Here is a 12,054-nt window from a genome sequence, read left to right on the forward strand (position 1 = left end):
GATCCCCAATTTCTCACCTGATGACCCCCCTGCGACTGTGCCTGTCTTAGGTTGTTCCTCCCTTGAGGAATCTTACCCGTCTCTGGCTAACCAGTCATCTTCCGGGGCCATACAGGGAAATGTAAAGTTGGTAAGTGAGAGAGAAGCCTTATTGTTTGAAATGGTTAGCTTTTTATTTCTTTGCATATTTATGCCCTGTAGCTTCTATGCCCAGCATTTGTCTTGAGGTATCTTTACCACTTGGAAGAATTATGATACTCGGTAAATTTGATATGAGGCACGAATTCTATTTAAGGGTTGTAATTAGGAAGGAAGAAGAAAAGCTATAGAAGTAGCAGGCGGAAGAAAACATGGGAAGATTGATTATTTCTTTGACATATCTTCTTGTAGAGTAACTTCAGCATGTATAGGTTTTAAGCTACTACTTAAATTGCACACACACATTAACATAATAGGAGTATAGTTACATAACCAAAGCATACTTGTAATTACCAGCCATCTCCAGTGAAACCAAGAAAACCAGTTAGGCACCTTAGGCATTTGTGAAAACTTACCTATGATATGGTGGATATTGTCCAACTGAACTTGAACAGTCTGAGAGAAATCAGACAAATTAAAACTACCCATTCCTGGGGAATGTTCACATCCCTTATGTTCTTTTAACAGTAAATAGTCAGTAGTTGTAAGATTTTGGCCTCTGTATTTTATTTTACAAACACTTACCACAACTGTGATCAAATTATCTACTCCTTAATTTTCCAGTTAATCTCTAGTCCCCCTCCTAGACCCTGGGTGTAGTTTCGTTTTATCCCCAGCATGTCTAGCAAATAGTAGGTTCTCCATAAATACTTAACGGCAATAAATAAATATAGCAGGCACATGCAATTAGTTGTTATTTTAAAGAAAAGGTGCAGATACATAGTTCAAAGATCTATTTTTCTGATACCTGACAATTCAAAAACTCTAGACTGGGAGATCTCTGAAATAAAAGGGCTTATTGAGACTTTACTGATGCTAGCCAGAAAGAGACTGTGTCCTGGGACAAAGTTTCTGCTTCACCAGCAGCAAGTCCTGCTACAGAAACTTGTCTGCCATGCCAGACTCAAGAAATAGGGCACACTTATAAGGGGTCTCAAGGAAAGACTACAGATAAAGAAGATGGGCTAACTCCTAGTGGGCAAAGGCCACGGATAGATGGTTAGCCCTTAGAAGGCTCGCGGATTGGGTGTGGTGATGGTCAGAGTATACACAAGCAGGAGGGATGCAGTTGTTCTGGGGACGTTCTAGATGACGCAGAAATTACTTTCTCCGGGAAGGTGGAATTTCTCATTAACTACAGCCCTCGGCTATGACTTGATTACTTCCCCTTGTCTCTTTCCCCCATTCTCCGGCCCTCATATCATTTAATTTTAGAACACCTCAGAATGTTTTCCTTATCATACCAAATTAGGGAGAGGTTTCTATCTTTGGCCAAGTTTTTTTTAACATCTTTATTGAGGTATAATAACAATTATACCTCCATAAGCCTCACTCACCTGAAACCCACCCGTGTGGTTAGTTACTGTTTAACTCATCAGAATGCTACGCTTCTTCACAGACTTTATCACAACCAGGTACGCCCAGTTCCACAGGAGGAACCGAAAATAAAGACCTTCGAAGAGGAATAGACTAGGAATCTCTCCCTCCGCTACTTCCGGTCCCGCCTTCCGCGGCGCGCGCTGGTGCCGTGGCAGTCGCAGCGGCGGGCGCGGGAGGGGCGGGACTTCCGGTCTTTTTGCGGGAGGAAAGCCAGTTCCCGAAGGCGGAAGGTTTGAATTGTCCCTAGCTACTGGTGATTATTGTGCCGGTCCTTAGCTGGAGCTTCCCGGCTTTGATTTAACGGAAGTTTAGGCTGAAACACTTTCTGTGGCCTTATTTCTCTGCGGTTGTGGTTGTTTTCTTTCATCAAGAAACATCACTTGTTGGTAATTTGTCAAACTGAAGAAATATTCCATCCCTCGAGAAGCAGTTGTGGGCAGACGCTGCGGCTTTGAGCATTTTGGCAAATTAAATTAGCACAGGAGCCATTGGTTGGTCTCATTCCCACGACTTTTCAGCCCAGAACTGTGAGTCCAAGACGTTGGTTATTGTTTTGGTGAGGCTTTTTCTGTAACTAAGATAGTGCATTTTGACAAATGATGTTCCCACTGATGTTAAGAACAAAATTGTGGCTTTTTAATCGTTCAGCATGCTGTGACGTAATGTACTGGGTGGTAAAATAAACAAAACAGGGATAAGACAGTAGAGATGAGGTTGGAAATTTGATTGGAGCCGGGTTATAGCTTTTTATGAAATGCTGGATATAAATGCATTTATTGTTATAAATACTGCCATTTAACATGTAAACAAGCCACGTAAAGTGGTTGGTGTGGTCTGGGTTGTGGAAGGTTTACTACAACAGCAATCCTGGAAGTGGGTTGGAGAGGGAAGAAACTGGAAATAGACCCCAGAGAATGCAGGAATTGAGGGGAGAGCTAATGGCCTGAAAGAGAAAAAGAGGAGTCAGGTTCAGGAGACAGACTTACAAAGTCAATAGGACTTGTTACAGAGGTGTGGAGAGAAACACTGGGAAGTCAAATATTGCTAAGATTGAGATGCCATTAACTCAAATTGCAAATTAAGGAGGAGCAAGGGTTTTTAAATTATCTTATCCTATTTAGTCGTTAAATAAAATCTTTATTGAACTCATTATTTGCCAAGTATCATCCTACATGCCGGGGACACAGTTATAAGACAGAGGTCTTTTCTGATTGAGTTTATATCGTAGTAGAGAAAAGACAAAAAGCAAGTCAATATATAAAATAGTTTTGGTAGAGATATGCCATTCAGAAAAAGATGAAATGGATAAAAAGTGATTAGGAGATGATTGGGAACAAGTTTAATCAAAATTATCAAGTCGTGCCTTTAGGAAATGATATTTGAGGTGAGATCTTATTGGTGACAAAGAGCCAGCAATATACTAAGCTAGGAAAAGGACATGGTAGGCAGAAAGAATAATGCAAAGGTTCTGAGACAGGAAACAGCTTGTTTAAAAAACCTTAAAAAGGCAGGTGTATCTTAAGTGGCCTGAACAAGGAGGTGAGAGGAGATAACATTTGGAGAGGTAGATGAAGCCAAGATTGCCTTTTATAGGCCATGGTTAGGAATTTGGATTTTATCCTAAGTGCAAATGGTAGGTTGTGAACCAGTAAGTGATAGAAATCATTTTTATATTAAAAGGTCCCTCTTACTACTACCATATGTAGACTGGACACCATGGAAAGCAAGAGTGCAAATGAAATTAGGGGATATTAACAAAAGTCCGCTTTTGGTGGGAATGGTTAGGTTCCATTTTAGCCATATTGAGTTTGATTTATTTGGTGGGACAGGGACATGAAGCAGACAACTGGAGAGAGGTCGGATAGATTTGGAAGTTCTCTAGAGAAAGGAAAAGGTTATGTCAGGCCATATGGTTTAATATTTACTTATATCCTGACATTCCACAAAAGATTATAGGTCAATCATATGTAGCTGATTACAGACTTTGAAAGGGGGTAAGATAAAAGAAAAAAAGCAAGGACAGGTATAAAAGCAATCTGAATGTGTATAGTAAGGAGAGATGATGAAATGGGGACTAATATCAATCAGGTTTTGAAAAAGCCTTGATTTAAAAGAATGGTGAAGAGACATGATTAAAAAAATAGATGTAGAGGGGAGCTATGGCAGCCCTTGTTTTTTTAAAATAAAAGGCAGAGAAAGAGTTTTGTGCAGGGGAAATTAGACAATGCCATCATAGGCTGACTAGTAGTGTAGTAGGGTGAAGACGGAACTCATTGGGTATAGGAACATATTGGTGACCATTGTGAAACAATTTCAGTAGAGAGGTGGAAGAGAAAGCTGGAATGCAATGAATTGAGGATTGATGGAAGAGAAAGGAGACCACAAGTCGATACTACACTTGAAAAGTTTATTGGTAGGAAATAGGGGTAAAACTGGGGAAAGTGGGATCTATGGAAAGTTATTTTTTTGTGTCAGGTGAAACTTGATTGCCTGAGTAGTAGAAGGAGATCATGTCCTAAAAGGGAACAGATAACTGGATTCTTCACAGATTAAAGGTCTGTGACAACCCTGCATGGAGCAATCTATTGGCACTGTTTTTCCAGCAGCATTTGCTCACTTCATGTCTCTATGTCACATTTTGGTAATTCTCACACTGTTTCAAACCTTTTCTTCTTATATTTGCTATGGTGATCTGTGACCAGTGATTATGAGTCACTGAAAGCTCAAATGATGGCTAGGATTTTTTAGCAATGAAATATTTTTAAATTACAGTATGTACTTTTTTTAGACATAATATTATTGCATACTTACTAGACTACAGTATAATGTAAACATACTTTTATATGCACTGGGAAACCAAAACATTCATTTGACTTCCTTTATTGCAGTATTCACTTTATCACAATATTTGCTTTATTGTGATGTTCTGGAGTCTAACCCGCAACGTCTCCAGGGTATGCCTGTACTAAAGTAATCACTTTACATGCAACAAAAGTAAATGCAATGACAAAATGTTTTCCTTGTGTTCTTAGAAAATACAGACTTATCCATTCAGGGAACTGTGTGTGCTACTCTGTTTCTTGTTCCCTTTAGTCTTCACCTTGGAAGGACATTTTATCCATAGTCAAAGTAATGGCGGCTGAAGTGCAAATGGTACTTTATGAAGATGATTCAGTACAAGTACAATATGTTGATGGTTCCAGACTACAGCTTTCTCCTTGTGGGTCTGAATTTTTATTTGAAAAGGCTCCTCCTGTTTCAGCACATCCTTTAGAACAGCCAGAAAGAATTCGTCAAAGGACACACTTTGTTATTAGCACTTACCGAGTAAGTAAAGATGATGCAAAAACAACTCTTTCTAATACCAAAATATTGTTGAGGTAGACAGAATATGGAAAATAATTACTATTCTGGATTATAGTCACTCTAAATTGATTTCAAATTATTTTACATTTTTAAAGGTTACATTGTGTATTTCTTTTTGTAGAAGCAATTGCAGCGAGCCCTCGATTTTCGAAACTCTGCTGCTATTTCCCCTTTTTTATCTGAAAGCCTCATACCTTCTGAAAGAAAAACGGTAAATATTTTAAACCTCATTTTTCATAAGTGATGTTTAAGGACAAGTAATTAGAAACAGTTTAGTATTTCATGTTTTTCTTCATGACACTTGGAAATGCTGTAGAATGTATATTTCTATATTTCACTAGACTTTATATTTTGTGTATTTGTTGAGACACAGAAGTTACACAGTTCCATCTCCCTGCCTTTTTCCTCATAGCCAAGGGTTATACTCTGAATTTTTCAGATTGATGGCTTTTTGATTCCCATAAATGCTAAAATTAAGAAATTATGTGGCAATTTTCAGTTGCTTGTGTGTGATTATTTGTTAATGTGTAGTAGAGATGTGTAATTACATATGGGTATACACATTTTATTCTTTTGCTTATATTCTGTTTTGAACTTTTAGAAATAATAACTTTTATTTATTGAGGATTTACTATGTGCCAATAACTAGGAATGATACTGAAAGTATTTCATAATACCAGTATGGCATGTGTACCTGCTAATCATTATGGGTGTCCAACTAGTCAGAACAGGTGTGTTGGCTTGATATCAGCCTCTTTTTATAGGTGAGGGAGCTAAACCTCAGAGAGTTTACCTAACTTGTCCATGGACATTTTTTAAGTGGCAAAGTCAGGATTTGAACCCAGGCTATGCCTTTTAACCACTTTCTGCTACCACCATGATGCTTGCCTTGCCTACTGATTAATTTTGTGTTTTGGTTTGTTTCATGGCAAAGGAATCATGGAAAATTGTAAGCTATAATTAGTCTATAAGGCTATTTTTGCACTATATCTTTTGAGTAACTTTATTCATTTAAATTGCATAGCTTGCTGCTGATGCTGCAGTAGGATTATTAGATAGTCTAGGAATGATATCTAATTCTAGAAGAGAGAACTTCCTTAACCGTCCTTACAAACCAGTTTTGCCATCAATGAATACTATAGTAACATCTGTATGCATGGATAGCACTGCAAATATGATGCCTTCCTGACACTAGTTTTTGTACATTTAAGGTTTTATATAAATGGAAGTTGAAATGTTTACTATTATTAATAAATATTGGCAAGATTAACTAATTAAGAGATTGTTATGTAACACCCCTTGTTTTTATCTTACTTGAAAAGATGCTCCACCCACTGTTACCTGGTGTGAATCTGTTCTCTACTGGTCAGAATCAGTTCACCATTAAGTAATTCAGTCTTTAAAAATGTTGTTAATTAAGCCACCTAGAATTTATTTTAGTATGTGATATGCCAGGTGCTATCTAGACCAGGTACCTTATATGTGTTATTTTATTTAATCCATTTGATAACCGTTTGAACTAGAATTTCCTGAATGTTATTCAGTAATTCCAGTACCATTTATTAAATAATTCTCCCTTTCCCCCATTATTTTGAAAAGCTTATGTTATCACAGTTAACATCTTAAGATATGGTTGAGTCCAACTCTGTATTCTCTGAGTTATTCTGTCAATTATTTTTATGATAGTTCAATATCACCAAGTTATGATTGCTTTTAATATAGTATATTGTAGTGCTTCTCTTATTTATATTCTGTCTCTGAGTAGGACTTCGGGAGAGGCTGAAAATCTATTTCTGATTAACTGTATATTTTAAACAAAAATTTGTCTAATATTAAATATAAGGATTTCTTTTTCTCTCATTTTTTTGTCTGTGTATGTGTGTGTGTTTTACATCACTTTTCCTAAAAGAGAGAATCTTAACAACATCAAAAATTCTGTGGAAAATCATATTTAAGCTGACACCTGGCTCTCCACTTTTCATTCTCTCTGGGTAGTAAACACAGAGCTTTAAGAGCTTTCTTACACAATGCGTAACTATCAAATATATGGCAAAATTGGGCTGTTAACAGAAAATACAAACTATCTCTTTTTCTCCCCTCAACTCAGCGTATCTTCACTGACATCTCAGAAGTGAGATGGCCCAGTCGTGATACTGATGATGGCATATGTCTGCAGAGTGGCACTGTGAAGATAGCATCTTTAGATGGTCATGCATATCTTTGTCTGCCCAAATCTCAGCACGAATTTTCAGTACATTTTTTGTGTAAAGTAAGCCAGAAGCCAGACTCATCCATCGTATTATCAGAAAAGAATAGTCAAGACAAAAAGGGCAAACCAGTTGAGACAGCAGGCAAGACCTGTACTCACGGGCGTTTATCAGGACAAAGGCTGAAGAATAAAGAAAATGAACTTTATTCTCAGATCGGGAAATCCAAAGAATCTTTAGAGGAAAAGAATTGTGTAACTGAAGACAGGGAGAGGCTGCCTCCTCCTGGTACAAAACACACATGTATATACACATGGGTACAGCAACACTGGTCCGTGGCTTCCTGTCCAGAGGAATGGAAATACCCTTTGTCCTTGGCACTTCATTTTCATAATAAAATCAGCAGGATGTCTGGAATTGATGCAGATATAACCCAGAGTAGAGTTTTAACTTCTCATGTGTCAGAGGAAAGAGGAAAAGAGGTCTCTGTTCTTCCCAGGGCCCTGTTGCTCAGCTGTCCGGTCCCACACCTGCACAGGTAATGGAAGAGTGACTTACCTGTCATAAAGCTTTTGTCTGAACCAGTCAAAAAAATTGACAAGGCTAATTTTCCTTCTGAATCATCTGATACAATGCATAAGGAATGTTCATTCAGTTGGTTCAGGAGTTTGCTAATAACTGATAGTAATTTCCTAGCAAATATGTTGCTGATGTTTCTTACCCTGTGTCCATACATTGACTGTTTATGAAGGCTGACTACACACTTGAGACTTTGTTAAGTGCAGAGACTACTGATGGCTAGGACACAGTCACTGCTTTCCAGGAGCTTAGAGTCTAATGAAGACCATGTTGCTGAAAAGATTATTAAAATATGGTAAGTGAAGGCCCAGGGCTCTGTGACAGCACGGAGGACCATCAGCTGCAGCTCTGCAGAGCCTATCACCTTGGTCGCTGGAGCGTGGATCTGACAATTTATGATCATGGGTTCTTTCCTCCATACCTAACCTCAGAGGCCACCTCTATCATTGGTTAACTAATTCTAAATATGTCCATTTTCAAAAGGGGTAAACACAGAGAGGCTTCTGTATGGCTGGGTATAAACCTTTTCCCTCCAGTGAGAGATGAATGACTTAATAGTTACAGCTTTGTAGCACGAACTGTATATAAGTAGTGCAGTAATGATGATAATAGCTAACACAAAGCACTTACTAGGTGCCAGGTACAGCTGTATTTGACCTATTTGATCCTCATAGCAACCCCATGAGGTAAGTACCATTACTATCCCATTTTGTAGAGGAACTTGAGACACAGAAAGGTTAAATAACCTGAACAAAGTTGCACAGCTAGTACTTGTAGAATTAGGGTTTGATTCCAGGTAGTCTCTGAGTACATTTTGTTTATTTCAAGCAAACTATGGGAATGATTTTCAGGCTTGTCATGATTATCTAGTTAAAATCGGAAATTCAAGCATTATGATCATCCATCAAAAGAGGATTATGCTTCTAATTTAACAGTTTTTCTTTAACTTGCCTCTAGCCTTAGGCTAAGTCCATTATCCTTAAACATGGCTCAACAGGCCTTCCATTTTCTGGTCCCTTCCTGTATCTTGCTTTCTCAACTCTTGCTAAACTGGATGTCTTGCAGTCCCTAGAATGCCTTCTCAAGCTTTCTTTTGCCCCTGCTCTTGTTCTTCCCTCGTCTGGAAACACTGGTTTCTCAGTTTGCAAACAGGCTCATTTCCAGGTTTGCGCATAAGCCTTTCTTCCTTAGGGTGGTTATCTCCAAGTCCCTAGAGGGATTAGATTCTTACACAATCCCATAGCATCCAGTAATTCTCCTTTCTTTATGTTCAATATTTACTTATTTATTTATTTTGGTTGGGTTTTTAAAATTATTTATTAAGGTATCATTGATACAATCTTATGCTCAGGTTTCACATGAGCAACATTGTGGTTACTACATTACCCCCTGTTACCAAGTCCCCACCACATACCCATTACAGTCACTGTCCATGAGCATAGTAAGATGCTATAGAGTCACTAGTTTGTCTTCTCTGTGCTGTACTTCCCCATGCCTTCCCTATTTTATGTGTGCTAATCATAATGCCCCTTAATCCCCTTTCCCTCCCTTCCCACCCACCCGCCCAACCCTTTTTCCTTCGGTAACCGCTAGTCCATTCTTGGGTTCTGTGAGTCTGCTGCTGTTTTGTTCCTTCAGTTTTTTCATTGTTGTTTTACTCCACAGATGAGTGAAATCATTTGGTACTTGTTTTTCTCTGCCTGGCTTGTTTCACTGAGCATAATACCCTCTAGCTCCATCCATATTGTTGCAAATGGTAGAATTTGTTTTCTTCTTATGGCTGAATAATATTCTATTATGTATATGTACCACATCTTCTTTATCTGTTCATCTACTGATGGACACTTAGGTTGCTTCCATGTCTTAGCTATTGTAAATAGAACTGCATATACTCAATATTTATTATTTAACATCCTACTAGATAGGAATCTCCACTGAGGGCAGTGACCATGTCTGCTTTTTGGGGTTTTATTTTTCCAGTATATATAGCACAGTGCCTTGCCCACCATAGATATTTCAATAAATATTTGTTGTTTGAATCCTAAATTTTAAAGGTTAGGAAAACTATTAATTTATGTGATTGTGCTGAGATTCAGTAATGAGATTATTGAAAATACTGAAAAAAATATGGAAAATAATTAGTTTTAAATTTTACCAATGCACTTTCATATTGATTTTTACTTTTCTTTAATCGAACAAGTTAAGCAATAAATGCATTATTGTTACAGTAGCACTCTCTGGTTGACTTCTAAAGTTAATTATGATGAGCAACCAGAATTAATAGCTTGTATTTTGTCCTTCACAGGTGGGATTTTTGTGATTCACTTTCCCAGAGGCTGTTTGATGAAGAATATTCCTATCGTGAGCTAGTGAAAGTGGTTTGGTACAAGGGTATTACATATAGGTAAGGTGCCCGCATTGGAGTTAGAGCTGTTTAGTGATATCACAGGGGGGGATGGGACTAGCCTTGCAGACAGACTCCCATGAGAGGACACGGGTTTGCTGGAGCCATTGTTCTTTGTTTGGTCCTAAGTTTTACAGGTCCTAAACCTTCATTTTATTAGTGCACGGAATGGTCTTGTGACTAATTCACATTAACCATATCCACAGGATGTTTGTGACAGCTCCAAAGCCAGTGAGGGATTCATGTGACTAGTGAATGAAATACTACGGCAGGTATTTAGGATAGACTCCTTCCAAGCATCAGGGCAACTGCTTGTCTGAATTAGTCACATCAGAAGGTTGTCCACTAAGCATGGAATTGGAGAAAGGAGAGAGCCTCCGGAAGATTTCGGCCTTCCTTCTTGCCACAAATATTCATGAGCTAGCTTCTCTGTGTCTGCACTATTCCACTGAATGATCCCCACCCCACCACAAGTACACCTCTTTAGTGACTGGAATACTAATGTTGCCTAGATTCAGAGTCTTACTTCTGTAATGTTGCAAGAGTACTGCAAAATTTTTCTTCTTTGGGCTTTCCTTTTCCTGCATGAAAACCAACCCCTTCTGACAATACATTCCTCATATATGTTTCAATAAAATTGACTTTACATGCGGTTTTATATGTTACACATCCAGAACCTTGATTGTACATGGTGCTTCAGGTACAATCAGCCACCTTCTCTCAGGGATTACTCTTTACACGTGGCTAATCTCATCCAGCAGATATTGATTCTACTAGTTTCATAATTCAAGAAAAATCTTATTTTCAGGTCCTGGAATTGTCATATTTAACTCCTATGTAATTGGCATTTCTTTGGTAACTGTCATGTGCCAGCCACTGTGATTGGGATGCCAGGATAAGAAGATAGATGCCTGACTTCCAGAAGCTGAGCTCAGTTATTAAAATAGATATATTAACTGATTCTGTGTGTGCTGTTTATTTTTTGAAGAAAAATTAATTTAGCTGGTTGGGATACAGAGTATAAAATTATCTGTTTTGCTGCATAGGCAAAAAAGCCCATACTACTTTGCTTTTTTTATTTTTAAGATTACCTTCAGGTATATTTTAATCTCAATTAGAAAAAAAAATTTTAATGATCATTTCTCTTCCTTAGACTTGCCCATAAAAATGTGAACTCTATGGAGATTTATCCTGGAGATGGATCTGTTTTCAAATCAGAAGGAGCTTATTTGGGGAACTATTTTACATATTACTCCATTCAAGAAGGGTCAGAAGAGGTAAGCTGACAATCAGGTCTCAGCTCAAGAAGCTTTTGAATATATAGTACTTCTAAATAAATATATAGGAAATTAGATTTTTATATAATGTTGCTTGCTACTATTCCCCAGTCTGGAGAATCAGTATAACCTTACTGCCAGTATTGGCACAGTAATTATTAACCACTTTATTTTTATTGTATTCTTACCCTGTATTCTGTCATCCATTTGCCTCAGCATTTTGTGTTTGAATCAGAAGTTAAATTTCTTCTGTCATAGACTAGGAAACACTAAAACTAGCAACATTACTTTGAATGAATATACTTCTCTAAATTAACATTTGATTAAAAGCACATTCTTTTTTCTCCCACCATGTAATTGTTTACATATTTAAAATACCTCCTAACTTCTAACTCTTCATATGCAACTATAAAGTTGAACACCGCTGTTCTTTGTGAAACATAAAATAATCTACTTAATGTATTAGACCAAAATGTAATGTGGATACTTTGTTACTAGTCTAAATTTGCTAGTCTCCAATCTGTCATTTGACAACCACCCTTTTATAGGGATCACCATAGTATCACATGTCTGCTTTGCAGGATGGAACATAATAAATATGTTTTCTTTCTGTGTTACAGAGTAAAGTATTTGAGTGATAAGA

General features: G+C 37.6%; 1 protein-coding gene across 3 annotated transcripts in view; it reads left to right on the forward strand.

Moving 5' to 3' along the window:
• The first annotated feature begins 1,822 nt into the window (after positions 1 to 1,822).
• C2H5orf34 (chromosome 2 C5orf34 homolog) overlaps positions 1,823 to 12,054 on the forward strand; it is a 29,223-nt gene continuing 18,991 nt past the window's right edge. The window contains exons 1-6 of one of the 3 annotated variants that reach the window (XM_036910924.2): positions 1,825 to 2,105; positions 4,672 to 4,905; positions 5,066 to 5,155; positions 7,052 to 7,689; positions 10,036 to 10,134; positions 11,288 to 11,411. In XM_036910924.2, the coding sequence (XP_036766819.1) occupies positions 4,711 to 4,905; positions 5,066 to 5,155; positions 7,052 to 7,689; positions 10,036 to 10,134; positions 11,288 to 11,411 (1,146 nt within the window). In that variant the 5' untranslated portion in view covers positions 1,825 to 2,105; positions 4,672 to 4,710. Of the gene's footprint in view, positions 2,106 to 4,671; positions 4,906 to 5,065; positions 5,156 to 7,051; positions 7,690 to 10,035; positions 10,135 to 11,287; positions 11,412 to 12,054 lie in introns of all 3 variants that reach the window. The other 2 variants (XM_036910920.2, XM_036910923.2) reach the window with 2 other exon arrangements.

The sequence above is a fragment of the Manis pentadactyla genome, chromosome 2, assembly GCF_030020395.1.
Source record: "Manis pentadactyla isolate mManPen7 chromosome 2, mManPen7.hap1, whole genome shotgun sequence".
NCBI lineage: Eukaryota > Metazoa > Chordata > Mammalia > Pholidota > Manidae > Manis > Manis pentadactyla.